The sequence below is a fragment of the Notothenia rossii genome (genome assembly GCF_949606895.1).
Source record: "Notothenia rossii genome assembly, chromosome: 2".
In the NCBI taxonomy this organism is placed as follows: domain Eukaryota; kingdom Metazoa; phylum Chordata; class Actinopteri; order Perciformes; family Nototheniidae; genus Notothenia; species Notothenia rossii.
This window is the reverse complement of record NC_136904.1, coordinates 73,619,072-73,641,304: the sequence shown is the minus strand read 5'-3', so window position 1 is coordinate 73,641,304 and position 22,233 is coordinate 73,619,072. Positions and strand designations below refer to the sequence as shown.

Below are 22,233 nucleotides of genomic sequence, written 5' to 3'. Positions count from 1 at the left end.
TGATATCAAGACATTTTGAAGTTATTATTTTTCTGTTGGATTTACATGAGGCATGTTTTATTTTGAGACACATGAGCCATTTTGAGGTTTTCATCATGTTGTTCCTAAGGAGCCTATTGATATGATTTGCACTAGCTTTGCACCTATTTTGGGGCTAGCCTGTTTAATGATTATGATTTTATATTGATATTGTTTGATATTATTGTTTAGTGGTGGTGTTGACGCTTATAGCCCAATGTTTTGTTAAGTGCTCTGTGGCATTTTTTTTATAATAAAGAGCACAAAAGAAATATCTGTTATGTCCTCCATAGTAGAACTTTATGTAAGCATAAACAATTAGGAACAGAGATGGGGTTCTGCCCAAAGTCGAGCAACATAAAAGTAACGTAAAAGTAACGAGTAACGTAAAAAGTTACTTTCCTTGGAGGGTAACTAAGTAAAGTAAAGGGTTTCTTTTTTAAAGAAGTAACGAGTAACAAGCAAACACTACTTTTTAAAAGTAACTTCCCCAACACTGGGATGGACCTACATTTACCTTTGTATTGTATTACTTTTGCCACTTTCACACCAACGCGTTTTCAGCGCCGGCTCGGAGCTAGAGCCTGAAAAGTACCGGTTTTTCCTGTTCACACCGCGGCGGCGCCGCCTCTTAGCTCTGGAATCCGGTTCACTTCCAGTTCCAAAAAATTGTCGGTCTAGAAGCAAGAGCTTCGGAGCTAAGAGGCGGCGTCGCTTACGTCTCTCTTTCGTCGAGGCGTGCAGGAAACTAAACCCACCTCCCCTGAACATGGGTCGACTGAAGAGTCTCGTCATGCCTGCCTACAAGCAGTCGCACTGAGCAAAGTGACTAGAAGGCAACCACACACTTTATAAAGTCAGGCAACACTAACCAGGCTTCTTGTGATTCTGTTTATTTGCCCCTTACTTTGACCTTCCGTTCACTGTTATTGATCATTGTGGAGAGCAGGCAGACGTTTTTTTTTTTATTATAGCAGCTATCGGATGAAATCCATACATGGGCTGCATAGGTTGAAAAGTATAAAGTTGGAGAAGTCGTTATTTAATTTAATCTGGCTTTGCTTTAAAAGCAACACGATCATCGACCTGGCGCAGTCCCCCGTTGTTGTTGTTGTTGTTGTTGTGAGCGCCGTTGGGGAGCAAATCAGCGTTGTAAACGGTGACGTCATGACGCAGCAGCGACAGCACCATCCCGGCTCTGAGTGGTGTGAAAAAAGCGGGAGCGGGAAAGGGAAACCGGAGCTGAAACAGAAAAGCTCTAGCTCGGAGCTAGAAAGGGAAAAGCGCTGGTGTGAAAGCCGCATTTGTGTCACGAGAGAGAAGTTGGCTTCTTTCTCACTGATATAAGGGGGTAAACTTTCTATATACAGTCTATGTGGGTACCAGGAGAGCCTTGAATGCATTGCTTGGGATCTATTACCATCTTTCATTTCACAAGACTAAACAGCCCATGGCATTTCTATATAATGAATGTATCTCAAATATCAAAAAGAGATAAAAGAGAAACATGTTCTTGTTTTTACGCCCAGGTGCTAAAATGGTCTCTCTCCTTCATTAAGAAGAAATGCATTTGTAGCCAACTGCTGATAGAGCTACCTAAGGCCAATGAGGTGTAATTAATGTAGAGTAGTACTTGGGCATGTGTTTTTCTCCCCCTGTAGGCCCAGTTCAAAAAGTGAGGTGTCTCCTTGCATTACGGCAGCTTAAAGCACTGTCACCAAGAAAAGGCTACATTTATGAGCCTCTCGATCTTAGCGTAAAGCCTCCAGACACCCAGATGGTCCACAGCCTTTATTTCCGATACAAAGGTTAATCAAAGCTTCTATCTGCTAATTAGAAAACGGTGAATAATAAATACATGCTCATCATTCGATAACTTGAATGATTTTTTTTAAAGACACAATTGTTGCCCATTTGCAGTGAGTTCTGTAATCAATGAAACATGAATAGAATCACCAACCTTTAGCTTTTCATTCACATTAATTCAGAAAGAGTGAACTAATTAGAATGTACATGTAAGGTTTTTCTAGTGTTACATACATGTTCTTTTTATATTTAAGTATTTACCAAATGGCTGCTTAAGAACCTAGGACATCACTTATTGCATTTTTTTTAAAGCCTTGAGTTCTGCAGAGTTGTTTGGAATCAGAAGTGAGCATTTTTGGACAAGAGGGTTGATTTGAGCGACAGTGAGACCTGGTGAACCAGCTGAGCTAGGTAGCGTTGTTATCATTGCGCCACACTTAAAGTTGACCTATCATGCAAAATGCACTTTTGTACATCTTTTATACATGAATATGTGTCCCCGGTGTTCCAGGGAACTCACCAAGTGTCAGAAAACACAACCCTCTCTATTTTCCTCCATACCCAAATCTCTTAAAAAGGGGCTGCAACGGATCTGATACAGACTGATCCAGATTTGAACACTTCTATGACGTCACAGAAGTGGCGCTACGGCTATTGGGCCAACTCCACCAATCAGGAGGAGACAGCCACGGACATTGCCGTTCGAAAGCGCTGGAGACGCTGTAGTACATAAGCCAGGCCTGTAGATGGTGCTGTTCTCACAGAATCAGCCCATGCAAAGACAGTGTTAAATTGAGCGAAATAAGGAATGGCTAAAATGCATGATCTGTTTGGTAATTTGAAAAATACAAAGTATAAATATGCCTTATATACAGTAGGTATGGTCCTACACTATATTATTCAAATATAGCATGATAGGTCCACTTTAACTTTAACTGGTACCATTTGTGATACTGAAGCTAGCGAATTACTGGTACTTATTGGAAAGAATGCTGTGGTAGTTATAATGCTAACAATTTATCAATCACAAGCTCTGCCTTATTGTCTTATTTACTCTAGATGGGAGCATAATTTACAAAATGATAATCATGATGTATAAAAACATTTTAAACTAGTGATTAAGACCATGAGCCTAATAAATCAAGTTATAAGTAGGGTCATCTTCTCATAGACTTCTATACAATCAGACTCATTTTTGCAACCAGTTGAGTCATACCTTTCTGGGCATTAAAAATAATAATAATAAGTTAAAGCCACTTTCATATCAGTTTCACTTTCAGACCCAGAAGTTACTCTTTGTTGAAACGATTAAAATAACGAAGAAATCCCTAAAATACTAGTCTAGAAAGCTAGAGACAGAATAACTGCAGGGGCGCCGCCAGGGATTTTGGGCCCCATGAAAAGACATCACATTGGTGACTTAAACATTTTTTTCTTAATGTTCTAAAATTGTTTGGGCCCCTGTCAGTCATGGGCCCTTAGAATCGTCCTAACTTTTCACCCCCTTACGGCACCCCTGAATAACAGTATACAGGTTTAAACAGTCAGACCCATGTGGCTGGCAGGTGTTGTTGAGACTGAACTGTATTCTGGATTTACCATTGTTTAAGAAAGATTGAATTGGCTATTACGTGATATTAGAGCTCATTCCCAAGCGTGTGTAAATATGTGGTAAAGACCTTTCACCATTCAAAGTAAATGAAGTGCCAGTTAAACGTCTCTGCTAACGCACTCCTGTCTGGTTCAGCTGTGTCCTGGTTATATAATACAAAGTAAATGAGAAAATGAAATTATTCCAGAGATGTATGGAAATAGCGCTTCATGGTCCATTTCCCTGCAATAGAGTCAACACAGCAGCCCAGGAAGGATGACAGGCATGCATCTTGTAAGGCCTCGTAAGGTTCATTGACATTCTTGATGGTAAGTGACCTAGCTGGAAGACTTTGAGAGGGAGAGAGTATGACATGTAAACCAACTTAGTCGCTCAAATTAATTTTGGAGCAGTCACGGTCGTGTTTCTCGAGGCTATGGGTAAGTGATAATGTGATTCTGAAAACATGGAAAAATAAAGCTGATATAACATTGCAGGTTCACTGTGAGTGTTGTACAATTGTAGCACTGGGTGTTGCTAACATTTTAATACAAACCTACAGTACAACAATATTATGCTGTAGATAGATACCAAACATGGCCAGGGTTATTATGCATGCCAGGGAAATTTAGCTTGCTGCCTTATTTCAAACACAGTAAGAGGGTGAGTAACTCCGTACGCCAAGTTCCACAGAAAAACATCTTTAGATTTTTCCCGTAGCATACCATGCTGCTTTGATCTCTTCTTTCTTTTTTCGTGGCAGAGTCGTGCTCCCCTCAGGAGACCAGCTATATTATCCCCCTCAGCCTTAATTCATCAGGAAGTGTTAAGGGATCAGTGTGTCAGCTCGGCTTAAGAGCAGATGACAAACTGAGACTTCTCACTGCCTTGATACAGAGTCTCTTGTTGCTCTGACGTTGTTTTGCGGATTTTGCTATCATATTTTATGCTTTCCAAATGAACGGGTAATTTGACATTTGTTTATACAGCGTGTTGGTTTATTGGATCAGGTTGTTTGTGGCTGCCTTTAATCTTACATGCTCTAATGCAAATCATTTACAGTTGCTTAGATGTATTTTTCCAGCAAAAACTACATTTATTTTGGCAGCAGTGTGTCTTTCCTGAGCACAAATAGAGTCTTACTCACACAGGCAGCCATCCTAATGGTGGCTTTATGTGTTGGCACATTTTCAACTGTTCTTTTCATGGGTGTACTTGAGAGGTCATCATCACATGGGAATAGATCCACTGTTCCTCATAAGACCCATTGTTTCGAACTCATCCGTGGGCCTTTTGACAGTTATAGCGCGGTCTATTTGAAGTTGTAGTCACACTATGACAGTTAGTGAGATTTAACGAAGACTGTGCTCCTCTCTAAGGCTCTCTCTGTTTACAATAATAAGAATGTGCCATTCCTGCAGAGGGGTTGTTGCTGCCTCTCCTGTGTCTTTCTGTATGTGTGTTTACTTGTATACATATACATTGTTATACGCACCAACAGCCTATATTTACACGATGTATGTTTGCATGGAGTTTTTAGCACGTTTGAAGATGTATTTCGTTTTTCTAAAGAGAAAAAATGTAGAAAGTTTCCAAATAGTGCAATTTACTTTACATGCAATACACGTTTGCAGAGACATTTCAATGCACAGACATTATTTTGCCATTTAAGAACAGGAATTATTATACTTTTAAGCTGATCCAGGGCGAGTGCATGAAGGAATGAATGAAGACAGATTATATGCCTATTTTGGTTTCCAGGGGGCTTTGCAGCATACATATAGCTACAGTATGACCATTTGTCACTGCATTAAGCTTACCATATTTAGCTTTCTGTGAGACAGATAGACTAGTATCGTAGGTTTTATCATTACAGGCAGCAAACTTAGTTCTTTCTTGGGTCAGAGGTTTTATTTTATAAAGTTCCTTTAACTGTGAAAAAATGGTTTTCTTGTCGACAACTCAACAATCACTTTTAGTAACCTTGTTTGGATACAGAGCACACCTCCGATATATGCTCACTCGCGCTGACTTCCCCATCTCAAGACAAATACATTTCTCAGAGTTGCCTTCAGCTGCAGGGCCGGCCATTGCACAGCTGTTGCAACCAACTGTAGCACTTTAAAACTCTTTCAACTCTATGAATCATTCAGTTTGGCAAAATATCTCTAGATTCACTGCAGATGATGAAGTATTTCATCCTCGTATACCGTCATTAATTAAACACTTAGCAGCAGAATGCAGTTTTTCGAAAAAAAATAATCTAATTTGCGCAAAATTATGCATTGCTGTCACTGCGGGCAAAATCTAAACTAATGATCATATCATTGTTCTTCTTTCCCCTGCCCAACTTCTGGCTTGTCATGCACTGCTAATATGGACATCCACGCAGGCTCAGGTCAGTGCCGTTCATTCTGTACATATACTCTGCTATAGCTAATGAAGACTAAATGCATGTTGGATGTGTCACATACACTCCTGTGACCCTTTTGGTCGAGAAAAAGAGCATTAGTTTAAAAGAGAGAGTGATACATGGATGTGAAGTGCATTGGGATGATATTTCATCTGCGTATTAACTGGAGAGATTCAGATTGGATTTTCTAAAGAAGGACTTACTATACACAATTATTCCAATAGTAGGATAAAGCTTTTGAGGGTGTGCAGAGCCGTGTAATATCATTTTTGTATTAGCTATCAAAACAAATATTTTAGAAGTGTCTAAAGCCGAGCAAAAGAGCAGAGGATAGAGATTAATCGATATTGCTCATTTAACCAATGAGACATGTTGGTCTGTATTAGCTGATCTGTTATGATAGCCTATTCATCTTTGTAAATGTGTGTGACCTAAGATGTACTTCAGTCTAGAATCCAGTACTTCTGTGTCGGAATGCACAAGCTTTACCCACCGAAAAAACGTTTGACACCTTTTGTGTTATGCCACTATAACCAATGTTGCGAGTGTAATGGTCACATGATTTCTGATTAAACAAATTGTATAGGTGCTCAGTAAAAAGTGTCTGCATTTCAGGAAAGAAACTAGATTATCGTATTGCTTTTTTTGAAAATGCCCTGTTAAGCTGGAATTGTGTTTCTACAGTAGTGGTGTAGAAAGTGCGGAGCAGTTGCCAGTTTACCCAACAGGGGCATCTGCAGGGACAGATGGGAGATGATGAGGGTGTGTAATAGGCATCTGTGTGGCCTCTGGGAGAGGGAATACTCAACGCTCATTCCTTCTCTACAGTCTGCAGCACACACACACACACACACACACACACACACACACACACACACACACACACACACACACACACACACACACAGTTGCACACCCATTACAGCTTGTCATAGCTTTTTCCGCAAATTGTCCTCTAGAGTATACCTTTTACTGTGGCAGACTGTTACATAGATAGAGAGTAAACATGTGTTTACAGGAGCATTGCGCTAGCTGCTCCCTTGGTAACAGAGCCATGCCAGAGTCACAGGTTGAGAGGGAGGAAGAGAATACGCTCTACATCCAGCAAACTGCATCCTCGGCTGAAGGGCCTTACTGCCATGGTCATTTTCCTTTCACACATCGCATACTGTTCCCTCCATATTATACATAGGTTAGTCATAATACATTTGTGTCCTTTCCTGCGGTGCTCATTTGTAAGTTTAGAGCCCCACTGTGGTAAAAGGTGCTCTTTTCTTTAGTTCTGGGGTTGAGTAATCCTTTTCATTTCTGATACTCACATTATATTCCAACACTGAATTTAGAAAATATCAGGGTTCTTTTCAAGATACAAAAAGGATTAATGGGTAATTTATACTAAACTAATGTCCACAGGGAAAAAAATTCATTAAGGGCAAGTGTTTGATTTTGAATACAAGAAGAGAATGCTACCATATGTTGTAATTTCAAGAGGCATGTTGACATATGGTTTCAAGAAAAGGGCAAGAAATTAGGCCTTGTTGTTTTTTCTCTTAGTGTTACATTATGTATTGTGTATTATGAAAGTGAAAGTGTCCCAAATATGTTTTATATTCCCCAAAACGTTCTATAATCCCCCATGTGTGTCCTTTTCCTTGTGTGTATGTGTGTGAATTTGTTCATGCGTGGATTTGCATGCACGTCTGCAGGTGTATGAGGCTGTGCCGTGCCACAGTGACTGCGGCCAATATGAGTGGAGGATCGAGCCCTGGTCCATTTGTACCATCAACACTGTGGACGACCTGCCAGCCTGCGGGGAGGGAGTCCAGAGTCGCAAGATCAGGTCAGTGAACGGGTTAGCTTGGCGCGCTGCTAGCCTGGCACCACAACACACACTGGCAACAGTCCTGTAGCTGGCACTCACACCCGTCCTGACACTTGCAATGCCAGGGGAAAACAAACAGTTGAAACAAACTGCTGCTTACTTATGACAGTTGTTAGGTTTTCCACAGTGCCTTTTTAGTTCTGTTTAAAATTGCCACAGAGGGAAGCAGTGAAGGTATGTCCTTTTTTCTGCAGGAAACATGTACAAGTGTTGGTTTTGGATTATGCTCCATCAGAGGGTGGGTGTTATTGTGTGAAAAGCAATTTAATTGGTCTTGTTTAGTATAAGCCTACCTTTGAGTGTGAGGTAAATGCCTAGCTGTTGAAAAGGCTTATAAATCTGCATTTTGGTAGACCAACAATCTTGGAGTTAGAAATTGCCTCTTATCTTCCACATTTTTTAAATGTGCATACAGTTTGAAACTTAAACACCTGCCTGTTTTTCAGGTTTGTCACATCTTTTAACAGTACCCTCAGGAGTGAAAATATGCTAAAAGTGTATCTGATTTGTGATGATTTTACCACACACAACATTATTTTCTAAATATCTAATCTGTTTACAGCTTAGGGTCTTGATTCAATGGTAAATATTACAGTCTGTTTTCATGCAATACTTAGTCTTTTGAATACAAAAACAAAGTTGCCATTGATGTAGTGAAAAGAGTACTATCTAAACCCGTTTTATGCAGCAACATATTTGGAGAGACACATTGAAAACAAAATTGCGGAGACTTTCGAAATAAACAACTTGCAAAAACTCAACTGTAGAAACTTATAAATGTGTATGAAAACTCAAAAAAGGACCCAGTTAGGAGTGCCCATGAGATTAGTTATAAAGCTGCATCTGCTGCTCTTCTAGGTGTGTGAGGCAGACTGCAGCGAGTGGGGAGAACAGCACGCTGGAGGACGGTCTGTGTGATCAGGAGGAAACCCCCCACACAGCCCAGGTCTGCTTCCTGGCCTGCCCCAACGACTGTGTCATGGCACCCTGGGGTCCCTGGACCAACTGCCCTGTGGTGAGTTGACTTACTGTTTCCTTGGTTGGTTGATAGGTTGACGTGCAAAGTGGGATCATTTATTGGTATCATTGAAAACATGTCCAGTGTCATCAGCATAAAAGCGAACACAATTGATTCAGAGAAGTTTTTAGTTTTTTTACACATTTTTAAACATCCCTGACATTATTGGTGTATTTGAAAAACATAAATATTGTGTTTAATATGTTAGTGGGAAGCTATATTTCACATGTTTTTCCATTTTGTCATGTAATTAAATATGTATTATTTAATTATTTTTCTTTGTTAATATTCAGAAAAGTAAGCTAATTGTTTAAGATACGCTAAAACAAAATGTCTGTCTTTCTCACTTTCTAAACCTCATTTAATCATCATTTAAAATGAATGGGTTTTTAGGCTGACTTTTAAGTCATCACATTTCCAATGCCACTCCAATTATTTAGTCTTGCAATAGATTTAGCAATTCAAATGATCAACAGCTGCAGATTAAAACAGTCAAAAAAACAAGAATGTTTCATCAGTCTTCCTAAAAAATGTAAGGTTAAAAACATTTTACTTACACATGATGGAGATGTTTGTAATTGTTGCTAATAAAATTAAATGTTCTTAAGATCTCTTGAGTGCATCCACCAGCTGCTCTGTAACCTTGTGTGGTTTGAAACTGCTCTTTTGGTACTGCTAATGAAATTGAGTGTAATGATGTGCCTCCAATTTTCGATGCCCTCAGTCTTAAACTTAGCACACGTCCCCCTGTGTGTCCAGCCCCAGGCTACTGGTCACCCGGCCACGTAGGCGTGTTATATGTTTCCTGTCAAACACAACAGCTCAGTGGACCGGAACATTGGAGTCAGAGCAAGAGCAGAGTGGGAAAAAGAGATAGAGAGAGAGATTACTTACTTAGTCCGAGTTTTCTCCACAGACATTTTGTTTCATTCAATCTTTTAGTGAGCAAGCTTTGGCAGACATTTTAACATCAGTAAAAATCAGCCATCTAATGAATTTGCTTATAAAATAATGCTTAAACTGTTCACTAGAAAGCTCATTAAACTGTGACAGCCTTATAAAATGTTACTGGTGATTTGTTTCAACAGTTAAATCAACCCAGAAAACATTTAACACACGTAGTGCAATACAGTGTGTAGAGAGGATGACTTCTGAAGTAGGCAGAGCTCATAAACAAGAATTCAGAAATGGTACTGCTTTAACAATCGATTTTAGGACACTAGGAAGCAGTGAAACTCATACCATAAAAAGATGTAAGATAACTTGGGATGTGAGATTTTACACAATGATAATGAAACAATAAAATATATTTTATATTATACTATACCGAGCCCTTTCCCAATAGAACAAAACACATCAAAGTGAAATGATTCTGCTCACAATTGTCTGCATGAATTGAACCGCAACGGTTTCAAAATCTAACGAAGGCTCTATACGTTTATACATCAGTTTTTATTATAAAACACCACTGGTAGAAGAAGAGTCAAAGGTTAACAGTTATTGCATTCTACAAATGTTCTATAAACCTCACATTTGCAAAACTCCTCAACTAAATCTTTCCATTAAGTACAGAATAAACCCACCATGCTTTCATGGAGAAAGCACCTTTGTGACAACTGTTGAGTGGGTCATTATTCATCAAGACATTAATGCTAATCTTAAAAAGACACATCCTACTTCCTGATGTCCTGGAAGAAATATAAGTGCTTTATTTCGCACACTAACTTTTGTGAACACAGAAATGTTTGGTGTAAAAAGGCTAGTCCACTGTTTTTCTTAAGGAACATGGAGTAGTTTTACAGCCCTGGGCCATTCCTGTACTCAGCTGGAATGAGCATTGTGGGATTGTGGGGGTCCGAGGGTGACACAGTAATGCCCAATAACACTTAAAGTGTTTTATGTATGTAAAAGCCAACTGTGTCAATAAAAATGCTATTATGGGGGGGTCGCATTTAGCTCCAATACCCTCTAGAATAGAAGCAAACCCATACAATCGATAATAAACCCAGTGCAATCTTTATGGTGAAGTAAACATATTTCATTAAAGTTTTGTTTGTACACAATGTTATTATGTTATGAGTACATATCATCAATACATATTTTTATTGAAATAAGGCTCATGTGAGATAATGCCCTGCCTACACTTTCCGCCAAAAGAAACCAAGATTCAAGGCTTTATTGTCATATGCACAGCAGCTACAGGAATATAGGACATAGAACAGATAAAACCAATACAAATAGTGCAAGAAATAACAGAATATAAATAAAATACTGCAAGAGAATGTTGTAAGATGTGCAAGTAAATAACAGAGTCTCTATACACGTAAATGAAATATGATATAGATAAATAAATAGCAAGGTGCAAACAGATGAATGTTTATGGAGGCACTTGTGTTTTTTCTTTCTGAATTGTACATTTTAATTTAGGAAACAGTATTCAGTAATGTTATAAAACTTAAGCTGCTTCAAAATTGCATTATATATAATGAACTGAAATGAAGAGAAAACAAATGGCCTACCCTGACCTGTGAGGCAGGAAAACAAAATCCATCAGCTCTCATTAACGGTGTGTGTTTTCATCTTGCAAACATACTGCACATCAGGAGTGGGCGTACTCCCCGTGACACCACTCAGTTTACAGTTTGGAAGCTTTTGCATGGATGAAGATTTTTCTAAACTTTGGCTCTTTTACGTCAACAACCAAACGTGCATTTAAAGAGCCTGTGACAGCCTCCCAACAACTGTTGTGCAATGAAATATTGGGCTACTAGTCATCTCGAACTGTCAGTTTAAAAAAGAAGGTGCGATACCGTTCCGATAAATATAAATAATTTCGAACATCGCGGGAAAATTCTTTCGACTCATTTTGAAGTTTTGGGGGAAGCCGGAAGTGACGTCAATGCGGAAACGCTTCACTGTGCGGCGAGAGAGCCAAACACGGACAAAGTGTGTTGTCATGCGTAGAAATTGTGAATTACTGAGTTAAGGCACGTTAATAACGTTTTAATGAAGTTGACTACAATATATTCAACATAAACATAAATGATCGTGGTGAAGATGATGATTAAATTAGGATTAAAAATCGGTAGTGAGAGCTGCTGAATGTCCTCCCGTCGGATGTGATATAAAAACAAATCGATTATTTTCGTAGTTGTAAACTCAAGTGGATGAAACTACATTTATTAGTGCTTTCATGTCAATTCGGCGAACATATGATACATTAAATGATCGTGAGGATGATGATTTAAAAATCGTTTGTTTGAGCCGGTCTGCATTTCCTGATGAGAAAACAAACCGATGCTTTTTGTAGTTGTAGTACACCAACATGGATTAAACGTGTGTTTTTTTACCACAATGTTGGGGAAATTAATGGATAAAATGCATGGATTATTATTCCCACTCCGATCGGGACACTAGGTCCACCGTTTCCCCGCAGCGAAGCTCCCCCCGTTGACAGTTTACGTGGGCAGGGCTGGGTGCAGTACCGGCCCATCGGGACGAATCCCGATGGGCCGGTACCGAAGTGGGCCGGTCGGATAAGTCACTAGCACATCCCCCACTCCCCCCGTTGACAATTTACTAGCGTTACCGAAGTGGGCCGTTCGAGAGTCCCGGGATGATTTTTAGTCCCAGTCCACCACTGGCTACATGACCGTATGATCGCCCATATTGACGCACCTAATTCCTAAACTTCTAACAGATACAACATAAACCGATCCTTCAGCCTCTTATGAGCTCTCAGACACGTTCAAAATTAAACTATCATCGCTGTCTGAGCTTTCTGCTGTGTGCGCCATCGTGCGTTTACATGCAGATGCTGGGATCCTGAACGGTGCAGCTGGAGCGCTGTGCCCGCAATGACGTCACACATCATTTGGCGGGACTTGAAGAATCCTCGAGAAGATCCAGAAAATGGTCAACATTGAAGGGCAGATTAATGGTTATCAAAGTACAAATATCCAAAATCAGTTCAGTAACGGTTTTCAAGGGGACAATATTTACTCAAATTGATGGGTTGCATGATGGGGGAAACTCGTGTCACAGGCTCTTTAAGCATTCCGATTGTAGGATCTCCTGTTTGTTGCATACAAAGGCATGTGCAAGGCTGTGTGACAGTTGGTGTGAAAACATTAGGGGCTCAACGACTGCAGCTGATTCATGAGCCTCACACAGAGGCCCCTCATTAGGAGGTGACAGTGATGGAGGTGCATGGTGTGAAGCATCAGGAGCAGAGGGGCAAATACAGCTCAACGCAGAGAGATTTATCAGAGGAATCTTTCTTCTTTCCTCAGAGCTGACAGTTCCTCCACACATTTTCACACATTATTAGCTTCTCTCTTCACAGATTTCCACAGTTGTGGGTGATTTGCATTGCATGTCCCTTGTAGATGTTAGGTAAATGTGGCACTCAATTAATATTTTAATAATTATCCCTCTTCATCAGCCTTCAACAGCCCTGCATACAAGTCAATAATGCAGTAAATGCAGGTATCTGCCAGGTTGCCTTCTCTGCAGGATCATTCAGACAGAAATGACAGCCTTTATCAACACTGTAGGCAGCAGTTAGCTTATTCCCAAGTCAAGTTATGTTGAATCCCATTCAAACAAGTGTCCCAGTTCTTTCAAAGGCCTCAGGTGCGTGATATAAGAGGATGTTGATACAGATTTCTGTCAGTAAATGTGCACACTGTTGAGTTTCCCATAAAAGTAATAACACCTTATTTAAAAAGAATTACACAGAAACTAAGGTATTTTAAAATGATCTAAAATATAACAGGAGTTTCAAAACGCGGAGATACTTGATCATATTTATAGGATACTATCTCTAGGATGTTCATCATAGTTAGATAGATAATGTGTCATATCAAGAGTGTGGATTTTCAAGAGCAGATTATAAATTATTCTGGAACAAGGTTGGGATGATGAGGTTAAGATGGTAAAAGCGCATAATGGGGTTTTACTATTGAAATTGGAATTTAGCATAAATGTCTTGCTATACAGACTTTGAGGGCATGTAATTGCCTTAAGTTATTTCATAGCAGAATAGGCTCAAATTGTGGGTAGGATGGCTTGAAAGGAGAGCATTCATTAAGAAATTGCAATTGTAGTATAGAAGTATTGATATCACTCGATTGAGATATAAGGAACATTTATTTTAAAATGGTTAAACTCAAAACACATCTTCTAGTAAGAAATCTCCATGGCTTTAAAAGCATAATGAGTTTCATCTCATGTGCGTATCACACACTTCTTTTTTTTTTATATTTTCACTTTACCCATATCAATTATTCAGTGACATTTAAAAAATCATTCCAGACAAAAAATCAACCCTCTTGACATTTACATAAAAGCAAATCGTAGTTTGTAACAGAGCTCAAGTCGGTCATGGATACGCATTAAGATGACAATCACGGTACTTTTATATAATTGAAATAGCTTCTCCAAAACAAGAAAAAAATTGTGAAAAAGCAACCACTTCAGGTCATGTGTTAATTACATCTTCAACAAAAGAACATTTGAAAATACAAATGTGACCATATTTAGCTACTACACTTCTGCTGTCCAAAAAAAGAAAGAAACGTTTTTTATTATAACCAATGGTGAAATCCATTCCATCCTACTAACCCCCACGTTCCAAAATCCATGTTGCATTTTCAAAGAGCAAATTATGTAAGTACTGTAGGCTATTGTTCTGATATTAGATTGATTGAATGTATCATGGCTTCAAAGGGTACTCTGTTGTTTTGAGTTTTGTGGAAAAATCATACTCAATTGTATTTCCCCAAAAAACTGAATACAGAATAACAGTATTTTATTCAGGCAGATGCGATTTGCACCCAGGTGACTATAGTGAACAATGCTATTTGCACCTAGCCACATTGGCTGTTTAATATTAATGCTGTTAAAAAGGCAATTTATTTTCTCATTATGTTAGAACTCGTACATTTCTCACATAAAAAAAAATCGTTATAAATAATAACTATAACCCATTTGTTGCACTCCTTTAAGTCTACATTTAGTGTTCAAACATCTAAACTATTGCACAAAGAAGCATTCATTCCTAACCCTTACTTTAGGTTGCCTCAACTGAAAGCATTATTATCCATATATATATAAATGCAGGAGATGGCTTCTGGTTTCTTTGGCCTGCTGAAGGACGCCTTTAATTCATCCCGTCCCACTCATCTCTGAAAATATACCATGTGGTACCATATACCAGGAGGCGTGTGGCGCAGTGGATAGAGCCTTGGTGGTGGGATCAGGGGGTCACAGGTTCAAACCCCACTGCAGTAAGCATGTCGTTGTGTCCCTGGGCAAGACACTTCACCCCAAATTGCTCCTGTGGGGATTGTCCACAGTATTGAGTATGTAAGTCGCTTTGGATAAAAGCGTCTAACAAGTGACATGTAATGTGTCCTTGACAGTGACATGCTTCTTTTGTTGATGCAGCAATGTGACCAAGGAGCATTGCGGAACCGGAGCAGACAAGTCCTCCGCCTTCCCGCCTCTGAAAGCTCAGCCTGTCCAGAGCTGGTCCAGACCGATCCCTGCCTCCTCAACAGCAGCTGCTTCTCCTACGACTACAGAGTCTCAGGTGGGATATAAGGGGATGATTTGGAACAGGAAGACAGTATAGAATTTTGAATCTCAATGCCAAAGTATTGAACTGAATGAAGCAAGCTATTTGTGCTTGGCCACGTAAAGATTCCCAAACTATAGAACTGAGCACATTGTTGCCCGTTCGAACTGACTGTGTGTGTGTGTGTGTGTGTGTGTGTGTGTGTGTGTGTGTGTGTGTGTGTGTGTGTGTGTGTGTGTGTGTGTGTGTGTGTGTGTGTGTGTGTGTGTGTGTGTGTGTGTGTGTGTGTGTGTGTGTGTGTGTGTGTGTGTGTGTGTGTGTGTGTGTGTGTGTGTGTGTGTGTGTGTGTGTGTGTGTGTGTGTGTGTGTGTGTGTGTGTGTGTGTGTGTTGCAGACTGGAGCACTTGCCAGCTAGGTGAAAACGCCATCTGTGGTCAGGGTTTTCGGTTACGTCTCCTGGACTGTATTCGCAGCGATGGCAAGATTGTGGAGTTGAATAAGTGCGAGCAGGTAATCACTGTGTAGTCACACATAATTTACATAATGCATTTTGCAGTCAACAGAAAGCATGTTGTTAAAAAAGCCCAGATAAAAAACAGCGTTTTTGGCTGTTTTCTGCATCTTTTTTGTTGTTGTTCTTGCTGGGCAAACACCAAATGAGTGTTAACATTAGCGTAACCCCAACCATTTTCTGTACATTACTTAATTGTCTAGTATAGTTTAAATAAATATAAACAAATTACGAGAAATACCTCACTAATTTGCCTCCAGGCTCCTGTGTTCTGTTTGTATTGTGGTTTCTACAGTTGGTAAAGCAATATATCTCCCGGGTATCCAGCAACAGTCGCGCTTTAACACAATTGTATTTTTCATCTCAATGTGTCAGGGTACTTCTGCGAATATGCAAGGTGAATAAAGCTGAAACATGTGAGGTGCTCAGCAGCAAAAATTGCATCTTCACAGTCATTTTAAAAACAAAAGCCATAAAGGTGACCCCTGACTGAAATGTTCCTTTGTCTGGTCAGGGCCTGTTAGTTTTAAGGGGCCCTATTATGCTAATTGACAGGTTCATATTTTAATTTGTATGCCTCTACTGTGAAATGTTTACTTGCTTTAATGTTCAAAAAGTTCATCATTTAGTTGTTCTCATACTGCCTGTGCTGCAGCTCTTTTCACCCTCTGTCTGAAACCAGAGCCCAGCCGGCTCTGATTGGTTAGCTGGCCGGCTCTGTTGTGATTTGTCAACCGCTCAGTGATTTCCTGCCCCTTAGCCTATCACATACCATGTGTTGGACCGCTAGCCAACATAATCACTATGTTGCAGATGTAAACAAAGGAGTCCAATGGAGCTATTCAGGCAGGCGGGGGAGTGTGTGAGAAAACCTTGGGATTTCAGCCTTTGAAGACCATTACAAAAACCTATATAACACACGGGAAACCGAAAAAATCTAAATAGGGCCAGTTTTCATATTTGTTTTTATTGGCGATGGATATAGACATGGAGGTATAAGCAGGCATTGTTACTCTAATGTTTGTTTTCTTTTCATATACCATGTATTTGAACTCTTAACCAATGCCGACGGGGACAGGAAATAGAGTGCGCCAAATGACATAGAGCCACCTAACAAGAACAATTGGAATATTGTATTGTACTTTGTTTGGAGAGTGTGAACTATTGATTGGTGCTGCAGCACAACACTTCTTCTTGTTTTCACTGGCTTATACATAATTGAAAGCCCAGTTGACCAATTTGTTTATGTGAGAATGTTGTATCTAATCTCATCAACATCTTTATTCTCAAACGTTATTAAATTGTATTGCCTAGATTTATTAATGCAAAGATAGATGCAACTCTTAAAGATGCTGCAAGTTACTGTCTATTCAATACAGTAGTTGCTGCGCTATTTGTAATGGTTGGTTGCAAACCGTTTATCAGTCTTGTGGCACAACCTGCAGTTAACTTCTGCTATACCCAGTGTTATGGCTATGAAGGATGTGATATTGTCACCTGTGTTAGGTATAATGTCCTTAAACAGCACGATTCCCTCTCATAAAAGTTCAAATAATGTAGCTCAATAACATTTGAAAGCAAGGTTAATGGTAAAATAGTTTAATTGCCTCATCTTCCCCGCCCTGAAATGAACTGCAGCCTATTTAAATTATGCAAATCTGGGTAGTCAGTCTCTCTTGTTAGTGGAAATAATTAGTCGGCCCTCCTCAATCTCTTGTTGTTTTCCACAGTTTGGTCTGATCAACAAGTCGAGGCTGATGGAGAGCTGCGTCGTGGACTGTCCTGTCAGCTGTTTACTCTCTGAATGGTCGCCGTGGGCTGAATGTTCCCACACCTGCGGTAACCAAGGTAAACATGCGAGAAAACAAATTTAATTCAAACACCGTGAACCCAAACCTGATAAACAAAGATGACCACATGTGCGGGGCATCATTATTCCTTCTTTTCGGGCACATGCCAAGATGTTAATTCAGCATGAATACATTTAAATGCATTAAAATATTTACGAGTATGTGTAATCCACCGCCTTATTATACAGGGAAACAGTGTGCTGAGTTTTTCCTTTCTTCAATAATGTATATTAATATTCCCACTTAATTCTATACAAGGCTCATTTTTGTAAACGACTTTACTTCATGAGAGTGGATTTTTAAGAACGGCAGGTTGATTTAAATTACATTTTATACAGGTCACCTTTAGGGACGTCATAAATGATTCACTGCTCCTAAATCAAATATATACCCTTCCTTAGGATGATTTCAAAAATGCAATTAGTAATCAAAAAACCTGTAGAATGCTCATCATCTCTTTGAGAAAGCCATGTTATAACCTCATTCAAAATGCAAAAGTTAATTATTTAACCGGGATGCATACATTGTTGTCTGGGGTCTCCCAAAGCCAATCCCCCGGACCAAAAACGTGTTATTCTCTTAATTAGAGAGACTCAACAGCATCTTCTTAATTCATTAATTTTAAGTTGGCTCTTCGTCCCCCCACGCAGTTAACCCCTCATTCCAATAAACTCGCACTTACATTCGCTTCCAACTGGGGATTTAATACTCTGTCTGTCTGTCTCCCTTCGATCTGTCACTGTTGCTCTGTTTCTGCCACACTCTGTGTTCATTTTCACACATTGTGAAACAAATCTGTCAGCCTTGATGAGGGATTTGCGTCGTATCTGTGTCAGACGACTCAAGGATCGTGTTCTGTCAGGATCCCGCGGGAGTGCTAATGTTTTGGTTTGATTTTTTGAGATGGCGGGGCTGAACGTCCTTTTTTTCACGTCTGCCTGGGGCCCATGGAGCTCAGCATCTCCCCAGGCATAACACGAACACACACACACAGCTTCTGTCTTTACTGGAAGGCTGATGGAGACCAGGCCATTCCTTTACTAAGCCTCAGAGGGCCCACACATTGAGCTGTTACAACATAGTAAACCTACTCCAGCCAGTACTTACTGTTGCAATTTACCAAACTTCCCTCTCATCCATTATAAATGACTCACTTGAACCAAACACCTTATTTTTGTAGAAACCATAAGTGGCACGGTGACACAGATGTATGGTGCTTGTCATGAGGAAAACATATTATGGGCTAAAGAGAAGGCGCAGCGTCTTTCCACTCCTAAATAAATCATCATTCATTCCATCCACTTGTTTTTAACAGTTATTTTATGGGGCCTTTTGTTTGTGCAGTGATGCATTTATTTCTCTCACCACCAATCACATGGTCTCCACTCCTATGAATCCCACAGTGTTTTGTTCTTTGTTGAAATAGTTTGTCATAATAATAAAAGTGGCACTTAATGTTGTTTAAGAATCATAGATAAAAAGGATGTAGGGCTTGAACATTGGAGTTATTTACATATAAATATACTTTCTCAGTTGTTACCCAACAGTGTATATGCTTTGTTGTTGTGCAGGTCAGTCGGTGCGCACCAGGAGAATCCTGCAGGAGGCTCATGAGGAGGGTCGGCCGTGTCCAAACCAGGTCACCCAGACTCAACCGTGTCCCATAAGGCCTTGCTACACGTGGCTGCTTAGTGACTGGTACACATGCACTGTGGAGGTATTCGATCGGCGCTGTGAATGCTTTGCTTGATTGGAGGTTACTAAGTCTAACCTTGATGTGACATTATAAAAAAGAAATGTTGTTTTGGTTAGCAGTCCATTTTTCTTTCCATCTCTTTTTTAAACGTTTAAATAACATCTATATGAACTGCCATATTAATTAAAGGTACTCTGTGAAATGTGTAAACATTAGTTTAGTATAAAGGAATGAAGGGAAATTAAATACGTATTAATACAATCAATATTTGTTTTAATTGTCAAAGAAATTGCCTTTGCAAATGTTTCATGAAGGAAATGCATTCAGAACTGTTTTAGACATTTGGAAATAACACAAAATGTGTCTTGTTAGTTAAGACTTGAAGTCCACAGTGCACCTTTAGTATATACAAATTGAAAACAATATTCCATTTACATAAATATATGTATAGAATGAACATAGGGAGTGAGTATCCAGCAGAGTCACATACTGTAGATGCTTCTGTCAAGACCTTTTCCTCAATATATTGTGAGGAAACATCTCTTGATAAATCTTACAAAGACCAATTTGTGTGTGTGTCCTCACAGGATGCAGAGTGTGGCGAGGGGATTCGGAAAAGGAGCCTGTCATGTGTGGTCCACCGGGGCAGCTGGCCCGAGTCCCCCCCCCAGCCAGTGGACCAGGAGCTCTGTGGAGACGAGCTGAGGCAGCGGATCCAACAGGAGATGGAGCAGCCCTGCTTCGTGCCCTGCCCAGGTAAAGCTGCTCTCTAATTATTTGCTTTTCAAATGTATTAACATTCACTATATAAGGTGTTATTATTTATCTAGTTGCATTTACCATACAGTCTGTTATAATTGGCTCCAATAGACCAAAACTACTACAGTATACGTTATTTATGTAATGGCAATAATTATTCGGCCTTGGTCACTTGCTTCATAATCAATAATCTTGTTCATGAAAAGAAAACCTAATTTACTGGAATCTACCGATACACTGTCCCCTCTGCCAATCGGTTGACATTTCCACGGATAAATAATTTTGGCAAAATCAATAAATGTAATAGATTAACTAATGAACCTTTTAGCTCAACATGATCTGGTCGATCAGGTCCAGTAACAACTTGTTAAAAAGGACATAATGACCACTTGGATAGAATAAAGTTGACATTAATGCAGTGCCTAAGAGCATCAATGCTGCAAAAGTCAATACTGACATTTTTTACAATCAATCATTTGAAAGATCTAATGGTTTCTTACACAACAGTGTTGCTAACTAAAATCATTCACAGCAATGACATTTCTGCACTCCAAGAGGTTGTATGCCCGTGCTAAAGCAAGGATTTTTCGAATGGCAGTAATACAAATGCAACAACATAATAAAACTAGTTAAACTAAGAACTTTTTACTTAATACTTAATTAAAATGTGAGATAATTAAACATGTTTAAAAAATATGCCAGCTTACCCCAATTTACCCTTTTGAATCACAATGATTGATTAATTTGGAATGATGATCTTAGAAAATAATCGCAGTGCATCCTTATGAAGCGTAAGAGTGCCTGAGGGCTGGCAGCAAAATCAGGGTTGGCACCCAGGAAATACTGGAAGCACAAGGTTGGGCTTTATGCAACTGATGAGCTGCATGTGTTGTCCCTTACCAGCTGCTAAAGTAATGAACCTCATAACAGTTTAAGACAACCTAATTTGAGACCAGCAAAATGACAGTAAGACAATATCCAATAGCCCCCACAAAAGGAAATCTAGGGAACCATCATCTTAAAATAGGAAAATTTGCCTCATTAAATAAATATATTTGTAAAGCTGCTCATTTAATTTGCCAATAACAACAAGCTGTAATTGGCTATCGGTCATGCCTTATTATATGTCTGTGTGGCATGGTAGCTGCAGTAGATGTGTTATGACCTATAGTTAAGCAAATATGCATGAAAAATTAAAGCAATGTGTGGGTTGAAAACACCGAAACATTCTCCGAATTTAAAGTAGTACAATGTGCTTGCTTCAATATTATTCCTTGTGTTGTGTTATATTCCTAACACACAGTGCTCTGTTTCTTTTTGTCTTTATTTATTTTAGTGTACTATTATGTTCTGCTGTTGCAATGGGGACAAATGAGTTTGTCTGTCATAGGTGCATCACACAGCATTTCATCTTAGACCAAATACACCACTAAACCTTATTATTTATGATGGCATGTCCCAGACAATAATTACTGAGTAAATCAGATGCTAATTAAACAGAGACAACAAATAAATCTTAAATAAAAGGCCCTGCATGTTCATGTGCTTAAATCTGTCCAGCAGTAGCCTACAGCCACAGGCTGCCACTGCTGGCGATTAGTGTCAGAAGAATGTCTTTATTGTTTCACTGCAGATTTTAGTGCGACTGCGGCTGTCTGTGGTACACATCAAACACATAGAATGCTTTTTTCAATGAAATATAATGATAAAAGTGCTGGCAGAGTGCTGCGGGCACTGTGCATGCACGCTGTACCTTAAAAATAGAGTCATTGTAATGAGAAAAAAGTATTCAGGTATATCACGTCACCGCTTGTCAGAAAAAAATCCTCTTTAGGAAATGTAAAAATGGATTGAAACATTTAAATCAAACTGCTTTAAAATACCTTTTATTTTTTTATTTGTATTCATTTACTTAAAAAGCAACAATTCACCCATGAACATCATAAAAATGCACCAGATCAAGCCATAGAGGCTGTTTTTTGTCTTTTCCCTTTCCTGTATTGTGTTGTATGTTTTTGTGCACATAAATGATCTGCAAAGGCTAACATCCCAAAGTTCCCTCCAGTTCTATTTATAGAACTATGGCATAAAGCATTAAGATGGTCTTTA

The 22,233-nt window shown here is 39.4% G+C and overlaps 1 protein-coding gene across 5 annotated transcripts in view; it reads left to right on the top strand.

Annotated features, from left to right (window-relative positions):
- The window catches only part of thsd7ba (thrombospondin, type I, domain containing 7Ba), a 241,634-nt gene that overhangs the window by 208,354 nt on the left and 11,047 nt on the right, over nucleotides 1-22,233 (top strand). For 4 of the 5 annotated variants that reach the window (XM_079665111.1, XM_079665110.1, XM_079665112.1 and 1 more), the window contains 7 exons: nucleotides 7,535-7,668; nucleotides 8,569-8,725; nucleotides 15,179-15,323; nucleotides 15,703-15,818; nucleotides 17,550-17,667; nucleotides 19,241-19,386; nucleotides 19,953-20,121. In XM_079665111.1, the coding sequence (XP_079521237.1) occupies nucleotides 7,535-7,668; nucleotides 8,569-8,725; nucleotides 15,179-15,323; nucleotides 15,703-15,818; nucleotides 17,550-17,667; nucleotides 19,241-19,386; nucleotides 19,953-20,121 (985 nt within the window). The remainder of the gene's footprint in view (nucleotides 1-7,534; nucleotides 7,669-8,568; nucleotides 8,726-15,178; nucleotides 15,324-15,702; nucleotides 15,819-17,549; nucleotides 17,668-19,240; nucleotides 19,387-19,952; nucleotides 20,122-22,233) is intronic. The other variant, XR_013805279.1, reaches the window with a different exon arrangement.